This window comes from Nicotiana tabacum, chromosome 2 (genome assembly GCF_000715075.1).
Source record: "Nicotiana tabacum cultivar K326 chromosome 2, ASM71507v2, whole genome shotgun sequence".
In the NCBI taxonomy this organism is placed as follows: domain Eukaryota; kingdom Viridiplantae; phylum Streptophyta; class Magnoliopsida; order Solanales; family Solanaceae; genus Nicotiana; species Nicotiana tabacum.
This window is the reverse complement of record NC_134081.1, coordinates 52,029,336-52,049,081: the sequence shown is the minus strand read 5'-3', so window position 1 is coordinate 52,049,081 and position 19,746 is coordinate 52,029,336. Positions and strand designations below refer to the sequence as shown.

The 19,746-nt window shown below is 38.0% G+C and overlaps 1 protein-coding gene across 1 annotated transcript; it reads left to right on the top strand.

Annotated features, from left to right (window-relative positions):
* Positions 1–5,258: 5,258 nt before the first annotated feature.
* Positions 5,259–8,380, top strand: LOC107823514 (trans-cinnamate 4-monooxygenase C4H1). The gene is made up of 3 exons (XM_016650169.2): positions 5,259–6,332; positions 6,612–6,748; positions 7,625–8,380. Exons 1-3 carry the CDS (start codon positions 5,548–5,550, stop codon positions 8,221–8,223), a joined length of 1,521 nt encoding a protein of 506 aa, XP_016505655.1. The 5' UTR covers positions 5,259–5,547; the 3' UTR covers positions 8,224–8,380.
* The last annotated feature ends 11,366 nt before the right edge of the window (positions 8,381–19,746 follow it).

The following is a 19,746-nucleotide window of genomic DNA, read 5'->3' as shown; positions in this document are numbered from 1 at the left end:
TTGACCTGAGTCGTACACTCCATCAAGCCAATTATGCGGACTAAGGCGTCCTGAAGCACTAGGGTAGCGATGAAACCCTTTGAGACCTGAGTTGGTCCTACTGGTTCGTTTGGAATAGGGATCTCATCATACTGCTCTATTTTAGGCTCAACAACGGGTGTCGTTGCATGTGCTCTAGGCTAAGCTCTGCCTCGACCTCTATCTCTACCTCGGCCTCGGCCGCTACCCCTAGTAGTGGTTATAACCTGAAGCTCCGACTCCTAATCGGCTACGGATGTCGTGCGCGTCCTCACCTTCTTTGAGAGAACAAAAGAAGAATTATTCAAATTTAACGACAGAACAAAGTCACACGACAGAGAAAAATGGAAACTGAAGATTCCTAAAGCCTTATAGCCTCAAGACTCTACTAAGCTTGCTCATGACTCGTGAGACCTATGTAACCTAGTACTTTGATATCAACCTGTCACGACCTAAAATTCCATCCACGAGGTCGTGATGGTGCCTAACATCCACTTGCTAGGAAACCCAACATTAGCTAAAGAATTAAGCAGTTTAACAATTTAAAAGCAAAATATTAAAAAATTAAGACTGAAATACTCTGAAATATATAATAATCTGAAACCGTTGATGTCTAAACTAATCCCAAAAACTAGTGTCACAAGTATATGAACTGCTAGATTACTACAAACAAAGTCTGAAATGAATTATAAATTGTTTGATACAAGGTAAACACAATATAGAAAGGAAGGGGACTTTAGGGTATGCGAATGATGTACAGCTCTACCTCAAGTCTCCTGATGAGAAGGGTCCGAGCAATCACCGTTGTACACCATTGAAACCTACACCGGAATCTGCATAAGAAGTGCACAAGTGTAGTATGAGTACAACCGACCCCATGTACTCTGTAAGTACCGAGCCTAACCTCGACGAAGTAGTGACGAGGCTATGACAAGACACTCACTATAAACATGTACGAGTATAAGCAAAAAAGCGATACCGAAATAGAGAAACAACTACCTAACATGATAACCGAAATAAGAAATAAATGAAAGAGGGCCCTAGAATATCCTCACTTCTCAGTCTCCCAACAAAATACGATAACGGAAACCAACAACCAAGAATAGCCACAATATAACCTCTCTGTTACGGCACGCAATCCGATCCATATATATGTATATATAATAATGTTGCGGTGTATAACCTGGTCCACATATATATAATATTGTTGCAGCGTGTAATCCGATTCACATATTATAATAATAATATTATTACGGTGTGTAACCCGATCCATATATTATAATAAATATATATAATACTACAACCAACTACGGCGTATCTCACAAAGTAACATGAAAAGGGAACTAAAACGATCTCTCTCTCTCTCTCTCTCTCTCTCTCTCTCTCTCTCTCTCTCTCTCTCTCTCTCTCTATATATATATATATATATATATATATATATATATATATATATATATATATATATATATATATATATAGAGAGAGAGAGAGAGAGAGAGAGATATCTTAATAACAACTACCAACTACGTCATATCTCACAACGTAACATAAAAAGGGAACTGAAACGTATAAAATCTCTAAGACAATCCAATATTACATGGTAAAGTGAAATAGAAAGCAAGTAAGGCGAATAAACAAGTAAAGGCATGAGACAAGCAAAAGCATATATCTAAGAACATGTAAGAGCATAGGACAAGTAAAGACGGACAATAAATAAAGGCATGAATACATAGAAATATGTAGCAAATAGAGGCATATAACAATTGAAGGCTTGTATTTAACAAGTAATGACATGTAACAAGTAAGGCATGTAACAAGTAAAAATATGGAATAAATGAAGACACAATATAATTGAAGACATGTAATTAAGTAGTCCACCCCGCGTGCTTGAACCCATGACAACGCATATACACTCGTCATCTTGCATATGCGTCGTCCCCACACATAAATCACGTAGCAAGTAGACCGATTAAGTCCTAATTTCCTCAAGTCAAGGTTAACCACGAACTTACCTCTTTTCGGAACAAAGTCAACAATCCAACATTACTGTTTCTTTAGAATAAGCCTCCAAACCAATCCAATCTAGTCAAATATTGTTCAAACAAGTCAATACAAGCTTTGAAAACTACCCCCGTACGACAAAAGTTCATTCTTTAACATAATTGAAAAGGTCAACCTGGGCACATATGGTCAAAATCTAAAATTAAGATCAAATCTCGATTACACATTCACCCCGAGCCCGAATATGTGATTTGTTTCGAAATCCGACCTGAATTTGAGGTCTAAATCTTAATTTTACAAATTCCTTAATGTTTACCCAAAATCTCTAATTTCTACTTTGCAATTCATAGATTTGATGATGAAATTTATGAAAATTGATTGAAAACAAAGTAAAGTTACTAACTAATGAATTTGGGAAGAAACTGCACTCCAAAATCGCCTCTATAGAGTCTGGGGCTCAAAAATAATGTAAAATCAGCTAAGTCCTGAAATCCGCACATTTTACCCAGCTATAAATTTGCAATTGCGAACTCTTGTTCGCAAATGTGAACCACTGATCGCAATGCGATCAGTGTCCCAACTCCCCAGTTATCGCAAAAGCAACTAATCCTTCGTATTTGCGAAGGTCCCCTCTTCACAAATGCAGACAAAACTTTGCAAAGCGAAGTTGTGCCCAGCCTTCCAGTATCGCAAATATGACAACCAGATCGCAAATGAGACTTACCTCCAGTCCGCAAATGCGATATTTTCTTTGCAAAAGTGAAGTCCCAGCCCCCAGCCCATCTTTTCATTTGCGGGTCTGACATCGCAATTGCGAGGCTCCATTTGCGATCACATCTTCGCATATGCGAGACCTATAAGTTCACAACACCATATGTTCTCAGCAGTCCAAAAATATTCCAAAACACATTCGAAACTCACCCGAGAACCTTGCGCTCCAATCCGAATATTTTTGTAAGTATAACAACATCATACAAATTCGCTCACCAACTCAAATCATCAAAAATAATATCAAATATCAAGAATCGATCATTAAAACTCAATATTTTCAACTTCAAAACTCATTATTCCAACATTTCACATAATGCGCTAAAACGGCCTCGGGTCACCCGGGGTCCAAAATATCATATAAACATAACGAAATTTTAAAAATACCGATCTGAGGTCGTTTACCAAAAATATTGTCCGTGGTCAACTCTAACAATATTTTAAATCAAAATTCACATTGTTATTTAAAATTTCACATATAATCTTTTCGAAAAACGACATAGACTACGTACGCAAGTCATAAATCATTAAAGCTCCCCTATTTTATAAAGTCTCGGAATACAGAAAAGGACGCTAGTACTCAAAACGACCTATCAGAAACTTTAAAACGGATTAAGATTTACCTTTATAAAGTATTTTATTTTTCCTATTTAGTGGTATTATATAAGGTACAAATTAATGAACAAACTGTAAACTGGTAGTGCAAGAAAAGACTATGTAGTGGGTAATTTGAGATGTAACTTACAATTGGCAATCTAACCCAGTTTGGCCAAGTTTCTAAAATCAATTTATTTTGAGAAATACTTTTTTTTAAGTTCTTTTCTCAAAAATATTTTTTGTGAGAAGCAGTTTGTGTTTGGCTAATTAATTTGGAAAATACTTCTGAACAACAATTAATGTTTGACCAATCTTTTAAAAAGTATTTTTAAATATAATTTTCTCAAAAATACTTTTTTAAAAAGTGCTTTTGAGGAAAGGTATTTTTTTTTTTTGCTTCTCCAAAACTGCTTCTGCTTCTACTCAAAAGCACTCATTTTTTTCTTCTAAAAGCTTGGTCAAATACTTCAACTTTGTTTTTAACCTTGAAGAAGCTTGGGCAAACATGTTTTAAGACTAGGCAATATGCAATTTAAGATATGACATGCAATCTAATTTTTTTTATATTCGTGCTTTTATTTTTCTTATGTATTTATATTTTAGCATTTTCACGTTTGCATTTATTCCAAATGACAATTCTCTTTATGTTTTATATTAAGTTATTTGTTATACAATATTAAGTTAATATTGGTCATTTTAGAGTTTACATTGTCCATTAATATGAATAACGTCAACCTCTTCATTCTTAAACAAAGAAATTCAAAATTTTAATTTGTTTTATATGACGAATTTTCGTTGATAAAAGTACTTTTTTTTGTTTTTTTGTTTATTTCCATATTAGGTCATAGGAATAATAATATTTTCATAAGATATTGCTATAGAAGTCCTCGGAAATCACAATAAGACAGCTAAGGACCAGACTTTAATGACCAAGATTTAGTTTTTCATTGAACTAGTTAAATGAGATCAACATTCGTCATTTTCAGAAACACAAATATTTTTCGTTAATTTTATTTTATAAATCAAATACATTGTTTAATACTGTTTAAGTAATTTTTTAAAATAATATATTTATTGATATAAGGTACACGCGCAAAATATGTACCCAAAGACTAGAGGAAGGAAAAAAATAATTTTATGATTAAGTTAACTCAAACTTTGGAAGGAAACTCTTAATTTTTCACAAATATTATAATCTTCAAACGAATTTTAGACCGAGTTTGTGTTGCATTTGTGGTGGTTGGTGAGGGAATAAAGAGAAGAAGCAAGACAAAAGATTGTTATTTAAGAACGATGTCTTCAATATATAAAATCGTTATATTAGAGTACATATCTTATTTTTTCAGGTTAGTAACTACATATGCTATGAATAATTACTTATCGTTGTATTTTATGTGATTTGATAGTTTATCAAAAAATTTACACAACTAATTTGCAAAAGATAAACTCTTATAATTATTGTATGGGTGCTTGAGACAAGGTCTGGGGCATAATGGCAGATGCAATTTTTCATCCGACTTAAATATTTTTGACAAAACGTATATATATTAAAAATCATAAAATTTTAATAAATATTTAATCTGAATACAGAATTTTAAAAGTACAATAAATATAAATAATAAAATTTTAAAGATTAAATCCATCCAATATAATTTTTACATCCTCTCAAGTTGGACATATGCCTACTCTAATACTATATATATATATATATATATATATATATATATATATATATATATATATATATTGCTTTTTATCGGATGTCTCCGAAGGAACATTTCTAATTTTCTTGGCTGATGTAAACTTAAGCGGAAAATGACGTGGTCGCCACCTACTTGTTTGAAAATGTGGACGAACGTTGAGTAGTTCATTTCAATTCATTTCAACACATGAAATTGAAAGGGCCGCCTCACACTTTCTTATCTTATGGCTCACCAACTCCCAAGTTTCTTTTCTCTTCTCTTCCCTCTACCTACCCCAATCCAACACCCAACTCTCCGTTAATATTAACGCCGTCACATTCTCCACCTAACCTCTTTCCCTCTATAAAACATCACACTTGACTCACTTTTAAACTCAACAGGTGGAACAATAACTGCAACTATTCCTCTGTGTTATAGTAAAATTTCTTATACTCTTGTGCCATTTTGAGCTCTCCAAAAGATGGATCTTCTCCTTCTAGAGAAGACCCTTATAGGGTTATTCTTTGCTATCATTGTAGCTATAGTTGTTTCTAAGCTACGTAGCAAGAATTTTAAGTTGCCCCCAGGTCCGATTCCTGTGCCAGTTTTTGGCAATTGGCTTCAAGTTGGTGATGACTTGAATCACAGAAACCTCACTGAATATGCCAAGAAATTTGGTGACATGTTCTTGCTAAGAATGGGACAGAGGAATCTTGTGGTGGTGTCATCCCCTGAACTAGCCAAAGAAGTTTTGCATACACAAGGGGTTGAATTTGGATCAAGAACAAGGAATGTGGTCTTTGATATTTTCACTGGAAAAGGCCAAGATATGGTTTTTACAGTATATGGTGAACACTGGAGGAAAATGAGGAGGATTATGACTGTTCCATTTTTTACAAACAAAGTGGTGCAGCAGTATAGGCGTGGGTGGGAAGATGAAGTGGCACATGTTGTTGAGGATGTGAAGAAAAATCCAGAGTCAGCAACTAATGGGATTGTGTTGAGGAAAAGGTTGCAGCTTATGATGTACAATAACATGTACAGGATTATGTTTGATAGGAGGTTTGAGAGTGAGGATGATCCTTTGTTTAACAAGCTTAAGGCTTTGAATGGGGAGAGGAGTAGATTGGCTCAGAGTTTTGAGTACAATTATGGTGATTTTATCCCTATATTGAGACCTTTCTTGAGAGGTTACTTGAACATCTGTAAGGAAATTAAGCAGAGGAGGTTGCAGCTTTTCAAAGATTACTTTGTTGATGAAAGAAAGTAAGTTCACTTTTTTAATGTTGATTCTATATACTCTTATCTCTAGGATTCAATAGAAGATACCTTTCAGACAAATTGGCTAAAAAGAAAGTCCAAATTAAAGGCACAATCATCATGCGAAATGTTTCTTTTGAGAAAAAGAAACACTCCTTTACGTCATTGTGTTTTGATTGTTTAGCGAGAAGAATGGCCGTGTCGTTTGTAAATTGCTATAGGACATCTTAATTTGTTTTTGGATTATTTGGATTTTAGTTTTGACATTTTTATTTCATTTTATAGGAAACTTGCAAACACGACGAAGAGCATGGACAATAATTCGCTAAAGTGTGCCATTGATCACATTCTTGAGGCTGAACAGAAGGGAGAGATCAATGAGGATAATGTCCTTTACATTGTTGAGAACATCAATGTTGCTGGTATATTTCAAATATCCTTGTTTCCCCTTTTGATTGAGTTATGATAAGGTCTCTTTTTTACATTCTGCCTCTGTAACCCATCATTCTTGCTCTTGGGTGGTAAATTGCTCTTGTTTCCTCATTTCAATTTTAGTCCTACACTTTTCTACCTAAAAGGAGAACTTGAAAGCTCTGGGAAAATGGTTGCTTCCATAGGCCCCATGATTATAACTTTTGGATGAGTAAAAGGGGCTTTCTTCATAGGTCATAGTTTGATATTTAACATTGTCTAGTGGGTTGGTTGTACCAACTGCTCAAATTTTAGGGGGTACTCTAGGTGAAGCAGCATCAACTGGTGCCTATGTTGAAACATCTACCTTACAATACTGTCCCCTTTGATATCGACGGCTGACCTAGAAGTACATGTTATTTCATGTTTACTTGCGCTTGACATCTACAAGACGGTTAGCTGAAGAATTTATGCAAGACAAGTACTTGTCTGGTTCGGCAAATGTGGGTTTGACTTCAGCCGTATAATTCGTTCTTTACTGTGTTTTTTTTTGTGGTATTCCTTTTTGGAGTAGTTGAAAGTTTAATAATGGCAACAGATTGATTCTGAATTATTTGAATGAAGGTAGAGAAGTTTCATTCGAGAAATAGAGGTGTTCCTGTTTTAAGAAAACAATACCACAAATGTGATGGTCCAGCACTCAATGAAAAGTTCTTTTCTTTTGGCTTTCTAGGACTTCTGTCTATAGTGATTGAGAAATGTGTGATTCCAATCAATGCTAGGATGCTTCTTTATTGAATACATTTGCTCTTATGGTTTCATTAATTGCCTATTGGCACTTTAATAACTATGCTAATATGTTGAATTTTTGTTGTGATTGTGAGCAGCAATAGAAACTACACTGTGGTCAATCGAGTGGGGTATTGCTGAACTAGTGAACCACCCTGAAATCCAGAAGAAACTCCGTGACGAGATTGACAGTGTTCTTGGAGTAGGAGTGCAAATCACTGAGCCAGAACTCAACAAGCTTCCTTACCTTCAGGCTGTAATCAAGGAGACCCTTCGTCTCCGTATGGCAATCCCTCTTTTAGTCCCACACATGAACCTTCACGATGCGAAGCTTGCTGGATATGACATTCCCGCGGAGAGCAAGATCCTGGTAAACGCTTGGTGGCTGGCTAACAACCCTGCTACCTGGAAGAAGCCCGAAGAGTTTAGGCCAGAGAGGTTCTTTGAAGAGGAGAAGCACGTTGAGGCTAATGGCAATGACTTCAGATATCTTCCATTTGGTGTTGGTAGGAGGAGCTGCCCTGGAATTATCCTTGCACTGCCAATTCTTGGCATTACCTTGGGACGCTTGGTGCAGAACTTTGAGTTGTTGCCTCCTCCAGGACAGTCAAAGCTTGACACAACAGAGAAAGGCGGGCAATTCAGTCTGCACATTTTGAAGCATTCCACCATTGTGATGAAACCAAGATCTTTTTAAACTTTGTGATTTGTATCAATTATGATGTTCGAGTATGATATTCAGTTGATTGAAAACCTTGAAAGTTGACAGAAGACATTCTTCTTCTTTTTTTTCTTTTGGTGTCATGTAAAGCCCCTATGGACTAGACTTATAATAAAATTTAGCTATCTGAAATGTTCTTTGCTGCAGAATGATACCCAGTAGAGCTATCTGCTTTTGTGTTTTAAAACCTTTCATTCTTTGACCAGCATTAGTTATCGAAACTCTTTGTGAGTTCTATCTTCTACAGACTGCAGTGAAGAGTTTCCTAGCCAACTCAACTGGCTTTCTCAAAAAAAAGAACAAAACCTATAACAAACAATCAGCTACTTTCTATATATCATAACATAAATCCCTGTACTAAGCACCTAATTCCAGCAGCAGCTCGTATATTGCATGCATAGGCTGTCTCTCTTGCAACTCCATCACTATCTCTTTTGGAAGATCCTCAAGTTTCTCTCTATTGAAACTGCATGAATAAGTTCAGCATAGACCATCCTGAAGATACTAGCCCTGTGATTTCCCTTTAACTTGTTTAATAGCATAGTTTAGATGTTGCTCCCAGCAATCACTATAACTATATTAACTCTGCATTCATAACATGATTCTTGTCCATACCTCAATGGTAAAAGCACATCTGACAAACAAGTGCTCCCTTGATTCATCATGTCCTTGGCATAGAGCACATCTGGAGTCCACAACTAATTCCCAACTGATCAACCTATCAATTGTCAGTAGCCTTCCATATAACTGCAGACACATGGTGAAAATGGACTTTGGTTTAGCATTATTTTGAAATATCAAATATTTCCAGCTCACTCTATAGGAATATCCCCCATAACTTCAAGTATATGTGTTTGATTAGGCTCTTTTCATCGGTAAAATTATATTGTATCTGTGACAGTATATCTCGAGCACCACTGACACTACTAGAAATCCGGAAAAATCCGACCGAGGCGTACCGACCAATATTGGTCGGTCAACAAAAGCGTCCAAAAATCCGTCCAAAGCGGACGGAAACTACAAAAAAAAATATTTTACATTTTTTTAAAATTACATACCGACCGAAATCGGTCGGTATATTGGTCAAACATTTGACCGCAATGGTCAGACTTGCTTAGTCAAAGCACTTTTTTTGTTACCGACCAACATCGGTAGGTTAGGTAGACCCACATTTTTAAATTTTAATAATAATATTAGTGTTTAAAATATTTTATAAAATTTATAGTTGAATTTACTGACCAAAGTCGGTCAGTTATTACAGGAGAAGATTTTACCGACCAACTTTGGTCGGTAGCTGTAATTTCTAAAAAATAACCAACCAACTTCGGCCGGTTCATAGGTCAAATATGGTCAAACTTTTAAATCACATTAAAATTTACTATCTAAATAATATAAATATAATCCATTAACACTTTATTTTGTAATACAAATAATGAATGCACTAACATATACTATAACAAGCTATATATAGTTATAGTAGTACAACAAAGTATACGTATCTATCTATATATATATATATATATATATATATATATATATATATAGGTATATAGGTATAGCCGCATCTAAGAACACGAAGCGCTAGGGCCACAGGGTCGGGTTCTTTTGGGGATAGACTTGTGAAGAAGCAATAATCTAATTAGTATATATAATTGATCATCATCAAATATATCTATTTGTAAATTGATTCATCGACTTATAACTTACTTAGATGCATCGATGAATATTAAAAACAAAACGTCTCGACCTATATCGATTAATCTATGTCATGCATTATTAGTGATGAATGAATAAAATATAGAACAATACTAAACTTCTTTGACATGTATATATGTATCACAAATTAAATAAACGAAAGAAGCTATTAGCATTAAGTAAACGAGTTAATATAACAATCGACTAAACATATTTAAAATAGAATAATATTGGTTTACCAATTCATCAATTGATCAAGTTTTCGTGCGTAGTAATGTATGTAATTGATCATCAATTACAATATAATGTATGTGTGTGTGTGTGTATGAAATGACTCATATACTTAATTATATCTTAGAAAATTAACTTAGATATATGGATGAATACAAAAGGTAAAACGTCTTGACTGATATTTATTAATCTATGTGATTTGTAATTAGTTATAAAACGAATGAATATATAAGACGAAACGTGGAATTCGAATAAAATAAACGTCTCATATATATATATATATATATATATATATATATATATATATGTGTGTGTGTGTGTGTGTGTGTGTGTGTATGTGTGTGTGTGTGTGTGTGTGTGTGTGTATGTTTATTGTGATGACCCAAAATATTATCTTTAAATTTAATGAGTAATTATGTGTTCTAAGAACTAGAAAAGCACTATTTTTTACTCCTCGACTTGCATGCACAGTCCGTATAATTTTCCGAAAAGTTTTGTGTGAAAAATGGATTAAAATGTGAAATAGAGCTTTAAAACTCAACTGAGTTGACTTTGGTCAACATTTTGAGCAAACGGACCCGGATCAATGTTTTGACAATTTTGGTAGGTCCGTATCGTGACTTGAGAGTTGGACGTATGCCCGGAATCCAATTACGAGGTCCCTAGCCCGAGATATGGAATTTTGATGAAAAATTAAAAGCTTGAAAGTTTAATGATTTTTAAGAATCTAGTGATGTTGGATTTATTGACACTAGGTCCATATTTTGGTTCCGGAGCCCGGTATAGGTCCACTATAATATTTATGACTTGTCTGCCGTATTTGGTGAGAATCGGAGTTGATTTGACGTGATTCGGACATCCGGTTGTAAAAATATAATTTTTAAAGTTTCTTAAAAATTTCCTTTGATTTGGTGTTCGATTCGTAGTTCTAGGTGTTATTTTGATGATTTTATCGCGAGCAAGTTCGTATGATGTTTTAGAACTTGTGTTCATGTTTGGTTTGGAGCCCCGAGGGCTTGGGTGAGTTTCGGATAGGCTACAGGATGATTTTGAACTTAGAAAATCTGATTTTTGAGCTTCTGCTGTCATCTGGTGCATTGTGCATCGCGATCGCGAAGCCATTCCTCTGATCGCGAAAAGAGAATTTTGAGCCGTGAGTTTTACTCTTCGCGTTCGCGAAGATAGGCACGCGAACCCGAAAGACTAGCTCCTAGTGCACTGCGAATGCGAGCACAAAGCTGCGATCACGAAGAATGAATGAGGCAGAAGCTGAAGCATCGAAATTGTGCTACGCGATCGCATAAACCGGTACGCGATCGCGTAAGGCTGAGAAATTATTCTCCGCGATCGCATGGCTTTATACGCGATCGTGTAGTGTTAAAAAAACCTGGGCAAATTTTGATCTACGCGATCGCGAACGAATTTCTGCGATCGCGATGAATAAAAATCTGAAAAATAGAACTTAAGTTTTGGAAATGGGGTTTCGACCCATTTTCAACTATTTTCAATTTTTGAGCTCGGGTAAGGAGATTTTCACAGAAAAACATTGGGGTAAGTGTTTCTTATCCTATATTGATTATATTTCATGATTCCGTACTCTTTTACATTATAAATCTATGAATTTAGGGAAGAAAAATCAGATTTATATAAAATCTTCCAAAAACGGAAATTTAAGATTTGAAGGTCCATTTGATATCGGAATTGGATAATTTTTATATGGTTGAACTAGTAGCGGAACGGGTGTTCGGATTTTGTGAGTTTTTTTGGGATTTGAGAAGTGGATCCCATTGTCGAATATTTAAATGAATTTTGTATTTTTATCCGAAAAATTAGTAAATTCATATGGAATTAATTCCTATGATTCGTATTGAGTATATCGAATTGTTTGTGAATAGATTTGAAGCTTTTGGAGACAAATTTAAAAGGAAAAGTTGTGGTCGAGTAATTGATTGGAATTTGCAAAGCAAGGTAAGTGTCGTCGTTAACCTTGACTTGAGGGAATAGAACCCTTAAACTATTTATTATGTGAAATGCATGTGAACGACGTATAGGCGAGGTGACGAGTGTCTATACGTCGTCAAATTAATTATTTGCATATTTACTTGAAAAGTCATAAATTATTTTAATCATGAATTAATTGTTATAATAATTGTTTCTTTCCTATTCTTTGACAAATATTAATTCTTGAATTCCTGCAATAATTGTTACATGCTATTTTATTTATATGTATTAATTGCAACTTGACATTTAGCATATTTAAAATTAAACTGCCTATTTTCTCCCTGATTTTCTTAATAAATTGTTATTTGTCATTGTTTGTTTCATAATTAAATCATAATTATTGTATGCTTATTGTCTTAAAAACTTTATATTAATCGTTGCATTCATTGAGGTAATTTCTTCTATAAGAATTGGTAAATAAATATATTGGAGGATCGGGTTGCACGCAGCAACAGAATTGATTGAAATGAATATATTGGAGGATCGGGTTGCACGCCGCAACAGACTTACTTAAAAGTCAATATTGGGGGATCGGTTGTATGTATATGTATATATATATTAGGAGATCGGGTTGCACGCCGCAACAGACTTGATTGAAATGAATATATTGGAGGAGCGGGTTGCACGCCGCAATAGAATTGAATATGAATATATTGTGAGAGCGGGTTGCATGCTGCAACGGAAATTGATGGAAATGATAATTGATTATGACTACTGAGTTGGCTTCAATTATTATAATTGAGTTACCTGATTTATTTCTATTATTTGTTGTTGTTACTAATATTTCGTACAAGTTAATGTAAGTGACCCGCCTTAGCCTCGTCACTACTTCGTCGAGGTTAGGCTCAGCACTTACCAGTATATGGGGTTGGTTGTACTGAAACTACACTCTGCACTTCTTGTGCAGATTTCGAAGTTGGTCCTAGTGGCATACCATAGACTTGCTCGGATTTCAGCTGCCAGAGGAGATTTGAGGTATTGTTGCATGGCGTCCTCAGTTCTGAAGTCCCCGTCTATTTTTCTTTTGTTGTGTGTTTATTTCGAGATAGCTTATTTATTTCAGACCTTTATTTGTATTATTCTAGAAGCTCGTGCACTGGTGATACAAATTCTGGCATGGTATTTAGACACCGTTATTTGCATGGATTAATCACTATATTTCAGACTTTACTTCCGTAATTATTTTAATTATTATTAATAAATTGAAAAATTATTTTAAAATAGATAATATTATTCTAACGTTAGCTTGCCTAGCAAGTGAAATGTTAGGCGCCATCACGGTCCAAAGGTGGAAATTTCGGGTCGTGACAGTTGGTAACAGAGCACTAGGTTACATAGGTCTCACGAGTCATGAGCAAGCTTAGTAGAGTCTGAAGGATCGGTACGGAGACGTCTGTACTTATCTCTTAGAGGATGTGAAGTTTAGGAACAATATCACTTTTTTCTTATTATGTCGTGCAATTTTATCCTATCATCGATGATTGAACCATTCTACTCTTATTCTCTCGCAGATGGTGAGAACACGTAATACCTCTACCGATGGATAGGGACCAGAACCCCCGGTGGCATTTATGGCCAGGGGTAGAGGTCGAGGCCTTGGTCATGCTAGAGGCCGAGGTAGAGATCAATCCAGAGCTCGAGCAGCTGCACCTGTTGTAGAATCTCAGGTGGACCTTCAGGAGGAGGTTCCAGTTCATAATGTACCAGCTGGACCAGTTCAGGTCCTGTAAGGATTCATAACTACTCTAGTACTTTAGGACGCTTTGGTCCGTTTGGTGAGTCTTATGGAGGGCGTGGCCCAGAATGGTACATTTCCAATGGCACCAGCCATCTCACAGGCTGGGGAGGAGCACAAACTCCCACTACTCCCGCTCCGGAGCAGATGACTCTCCAGAATGAGGCTCCAGCAGCCCCGCCAGTTGGGATAGTTCAGCCAGTTGTTGTGGCACAGACCGGTGATAGGCCCGCCATGTCTTTTGAGGCCTTATTGAGACTGGATAAGTTTACCAAGCTCTTCCCAGTTCACTTCAATTGTACACCTTCTGAGCACCCACATGATTATCTTAAACGCTGCCATGAGGTATTACGGAACATGGGTATAGTTGAGACCAGTGGGGTTGATTTTGCTGTATTTCAGATGACGGGTTCTGCCAGGAGGTGGTGGAGGGATTATACATTGACTAGACCAGTTGGATCGCCTGCACTTACCTGGGAGCAGTTCTCTCAGCTATTTCTGGAGAAGTTCCTTCCTATCACACTAAGAGAGGAATTCCGCAAGCAATTTGAGCGTCTACTGCCTGGCAGTATTACTGTTACTCAGTACGAGTCCCATTTTGTGGATTTGGCTCGTCATGCTCTCCTTTTACTACCTACTGAGGGAGAGAGAGTGAGGAGGTTTATTGAGGGACTCAATCACCCTATCAGGCTTCAGATGGCCAAGGAGACTGGAAGTAAGATTTCTTTTCAGGCGGTTGCTAATGTCGCGAGGAGGATCGGGATGGTTCTTGCACAGGAGAGGGGGTAGAGGTCTGATAAGAGGCCTCATCAGTTCGGTGGTTTCAGTGGTGCCTCGTCTGGAGGCAGGGGTAATTTTGGTAAGGGTCATCCTCCCAGACCGTTTCATTCAGCACTTCATGCATCTCACGGTGCTTCAGGGAGTCACGGTTCTATTATGCCTTACTATGGGCAGCCAACATTCAGTGCACATTCAGCTCCTATCAGTGCACTGCTATTCCAGAGTTACTACAACGGTTATCCGGCCCATTTGGGTCAGCTTCAACAGCCACGGCATCAGAATGGGTGTTATGAGTGTGGGAACATTGGCCACATCAGGAGGTATTGCCCTAGATTGGCGAGTAACAGATCAGGATTCACATGCAATCATACCAACACTGGTTGCTTCACCGCCTGCTCAGCCAACTAGAGGTAAGGGTCAGGCAGCTAGAGGTGGAGGCCAGGCTATTAGAGGTGGAGATTTGGCCATTAGAGGTAGAGGTCAGAACGTTATAAGTGGAGGCCAGCCAGTTAGAGGCCGTCCTAAAGACGCAGTTCAGAGTGGTGGGGGTCAGCCCCGATTTTATGCTTTTCCAGCTAGGCCTGAGGCCGAGTCATCTGATGATGTGATCACAGGTATTATTCCAGTTTGCCATAGAGATGCTTCAATTCTATTTGATCCAGGATCCACTTATTCCTACGTGTCCTCCTATTTTGCTTCATATTTGGTTGTGCCTTGTGATTCTCTGAGTGCTTCTGTGTGTGTACCTACACCGGTGGGAGACTCTGTTGTAGTATATCATGTCTATCATTCATGTGTGTTTACTATTGGTAGTCTTGAGTGTGGATCTTCTACTTCTTGATATGGTAGATTTTAATGTCATCTTGGGTATGGATTGGCTATCACCTTATCATGCTATATTGGATTGTCATGCCAAGATAGTGACCCTAGCCATGCCGGGGTTACCTCGGTTAGAGTGGAAAGGAACTTCTGGTCATTCTGCCAGTAGGGTTATTTCTTACATGAAAGCTCGTCGTATGGTAGAGTAAGAGTGTCTAGCCTATTTGGCTTATATTCGTGATCCCAGTGCGGATGTTCCTTCTATGGACTCGGTACCAGTTGTTCATGAATTTTCAGAAGTATTTCCTGCAGATTTGCCGGGGATGCCACCCGATAGAGATATTGACTTCTGTATTGATTTGGCTCCGAGCACTCAGCCCATTTCTATTCCACCATACCGTATGGCCCCACCGAAGTTGAAAGATTTGAAGGAGCAGTTACAAGACTTGCTTGATCAGGGATTAATTAGACCCAGTGTCTCACCCTAGGGTGCACCAGTATTATTTGTAAAGAAAAAAGATGGTTCTATGCGAATGTGTATAAATTATCGGCAACTGAACAAAGCTACTATTAAGAACAAATATCCACTGCCAATAATTGATGACTTATTCGATCAGCTTCAGGGTGCCAAGGTATTTTCGAAGATCGATTTGAGGTCTGGTTACCATCAGTTGAAGATTAGGGCATCTGATATCCCTAAGATAGCTTTTCAGACTCGGTATGGGCATTACGAATTCCTAATGATGTCATTTGGGTTGACAAATGCCCCAGCAGCATTTATGGATTTGATGAATCGGGTGTTTAAGCCCTATTTGGATTCTTTTGTAGTTGTATTCATTGATGATATCTTGATTTACTCCAGCAGTCGAGAGGAGCATCAGCATCATCTTCGGAGTGTGCTTCAGACTTTGAAGAATAATCAAATATATGCCAAATTTTCAAAATGTGAATTTTGGTTAGACTTGGTTACCTTTTTGGGGCATATTGTATCGGCAGAAGGCATAAAGGTGGATCCTAAGAAGATTGAGGCTGTTCAGAATTGGCCTAGACCTACTTCAGTTATAGAGATCCGGAGTTTCCTGGGTTTAGCAGGTTATTATCGTCGGTTCGTGGAAGGGTTTTCATCTATAGCAAGCCCATTGACCAAACTGAACCAAAAAGGTGTCCCATTCAGATGGTTAGACGAGTGTGAGTTGAGCTTTCAGAAGCTCAAGACTGCTTTGACTACGGTGCCAGTGTTGGTATTACCCACAGGTTCAGGATCGTATACAGTATATTGTGACGCATCTCACATTGGGCTTGGTGCAGTATTAATGCAAGATGGCAGGGTGATTGCATATGCGTCGCGGTAGTTGAAAGTTCACGAGAAGAATTATCTTGTTCATGACTTAGAACTGGAAGCCATTGTTCATGCGCTGAAGATTTGGAGGCATTACCTCTACGGTGTCTCGTGTGAGGTATTTAATGATCATCGTAGCCTTCAGTATCTGTTCAAATAAAAAGATCTTAATTTGAGGCGGACAAGATGGTTGGAGTTGTTGAAAGACTATGATATCACCATTTTGTATCACCCGGGAAAGGCCAATGTGGTGGTCGATGCTTTGAGTAGAAAGGCTGTGAGTATGGGCAGTCTTGCGTATATTCCGGTTGGTGAGAGGCCATTAGCTACAGATGTTCAGACTTTGGCTAATTAGTTCGTGAGGTTAGATGTTTCAAAACCCAGTCGAGTTCTAGCTTGCACAGTCACTCGGTCTTCTTTATATGAGCGCATCAGAGAGAGGCAATATGATGATCCCCATTTACTTATCCTTAAGGACACGGTATGGCACGGTGATTCCAAACAGGTTGTTGTGGGGGAAGTTGGAGTTCTGCGAATACAGGGTCGTATTTTTGTGCCTAATGTTGACAGGCTTCGTGAATTAATTCTTAAAGAGGCACACAGTTCCAGGTATTCCATTTATCCAGGTACCGCCAAAATGTATCAAGATTTGCGGCAATATTATTGGTGGAGGAGAATGAAAAAGGATATAGTTGCATATGTAGCTCGGTGTCTGAATTGTCAGCAAGTTAAGTACGAGCATCAGAGACCTGGTGGCTTGCTTCAAAAGTTAGAAATTCCTGAATGGAAATGGGAGCATGTCACTATGGATTTTGTTGGTGGACTCCCACGGACTCAGAGAAAATTTGACGTAGTTTGGGTCATTGTGGACAGGTTGACCAAGTCAGCACATTTCATTCTAGTGGCAGTTGCCTATTCTTCAGAGAGGTTAGCTGAAATTTACATTCGTGAGATTGTCCGCCTACACAGTGTGCCCGTGTCTATTATTTCAGATCGAGGTACGGAGTTTACCTCACACTTCTGGAGGGCTGTATAGCGTGAGTTAGGCACGGGGGTTGAGTTGAGTATATCATTTCATCCACAGACAGAAGGACACTCAGAGTGCACCATTCAGATATTGGAAGATATGCTTCGCGCTTGTGTTATAGACTTTGGAGGTTCTTGGGATCATTTCTTACCACTTGTAGAGTTTTCTTATAATAATAGCTACCAGTCGAGCATTCAGATGGCTCCGTATGAGGCATTATACGGGAGGCGATGCCGTTCGCCAGTTGGATGGTTTGAACCGGGAGAGGCTCGGTTATTGGGTACCGATTTGGTACAGGATGCCTTGGATAAGGTCAAGATTATTCAGGATCGACTTCGCACATCTTAGTCTAGGCAAAAGAGTTATGCCGACCGTAAAGTTCGTGATATTGCATTCATGGTTGGAGAAAGAATATTGCTCCGGGTTTCACCTATGAAAGGTGTAATGAGGTTCGGAAAGAAGGGCAAGTTGAGACCTAGGTATATCATACCCTTTGAAATTCTTGAAAGGGTGGGTGAGGTAGCCTACAGGCTTGCATTACCACCTAGTTTATCAGCAGTTCATCCGGTGTTCCATGTGTCTATGCTCCGGAAATATCATGGTGATCCGTCCCATGTGTTAGATTTCAGCTCAGTCCAATTGGACAAAGATTTGACTTACGAGGAGGAGCTGGTGGCTATTCTAGCCCGGCAGGTCCAGCAGTTGAGGTCTAAGAGTTATCCTTTAGTTCGGGTGTAATAGAGAGGTCAGCCGGTAGAGGCATCTACCTGGGAGTCCGAGTCGTATATGCGAAGTAAATATCCACACTTATTCACCAGCTCAGGTACTTTTTCTAACTTTGTTCGAGGACGAATGTTTGTTTTAGAGGTGGAGAATGTGATGACCCAAAATGTCATCTTTAAATTTAATAAGTAATTATGTATTCTAAGACCTCGAAAAGCACTATTTTTCACTCCTCAACTTGCTTGCACAGTCCGTATAATTTTTCGAAAAGTTTTTGTGTGAAAAATGGATTAAATGTGAAATAGAGCTTTAAAACTCAACTCAGTTGACTTTAATCAACATTTTGAGTAAACGGACCCGGATCAGTGTTTTGACAATTCTGGTAGGTCCGTATCGTGACTTGGGACTTGGGCGTATGCCCGGAATCGAATTTCGAGGTCCCTAGCCCGAGTTATGGAATTTTGATAAAAAAGTAAAAGCTTGAAAGGATTTTTAAGAATCTACTGATGTTGGATTTATTGACATCGGGTCCGTATTTTGGTTCGGGAGCCCGGTATAGGTCTACTATAATATTTATGACTTGTCTGCCGAATTTTCGTGAGATTCGGAATTGATTTTACGTGATTCGGACGTCCGGTTGTAAAAATATAAGTTTTAAAGTTTCTTGGAAATTTTCTTTGATTTGGTGTCCGATTCATAGTTCTAGGTGTTATTTTGACGATTTGATCACGCGAGCAAGTTCGTATGATGTTTTAGGACTTGTTTGCATGTTTGGTTTGGAGCCCCGAGGGCTCGGGTGAGTTTAAGATAGGCTACAGGATGATTTTGAACTTAGAAATTTTGGTTTTTGAGCTTTTGTTGTCATCTGGTGCATTGTGCATCGCGGTCGCGAAATTATTCCTGCGATCGCAAAGAGAGAATTTTGAGCCATGAGTTTTACTCTTCGCGTTCGCGAAGATAGGCACGCGAACACGAAAGGCTAGCTCCCAGTGCACTGCGAACGCGAGCACAAAGCTGCGATCGCGAAGAAGGAATGAGGCAGAAGCTAAAGCATCTAAATTGTTCTACGCGATCGCATAAATCGTTACGCGATCGCGTAAGGCTGAGAAATTGTTCTCTACGATCGCATGGCTTTATACGCGATAGCGT

Bases quoted from the DNA above. Each gene is read 5' to 3' on its own strand.
- LOC107823514 (XM_016650169.2), top strand. From the start codon at position 5,548: ATGGATCTTCTCCTTCTAGAGAAGACCCTTATAGGGTTATTCTTTGCT. The intron at 6,333-6,611 runs GTAAGTTCACTT...TTCATTTTATAG, and splicing joins TACTTTGTTGATGAAAGAAA to GAAACTTGCAAACACGACGA. The intron at 6,749-7,624 runs GTATATTTCAAA...GATTGTGAGCAG, and splicing joins TGAGAACATCAATGTTGCTG to CAATAGAAACTACACTGTGG.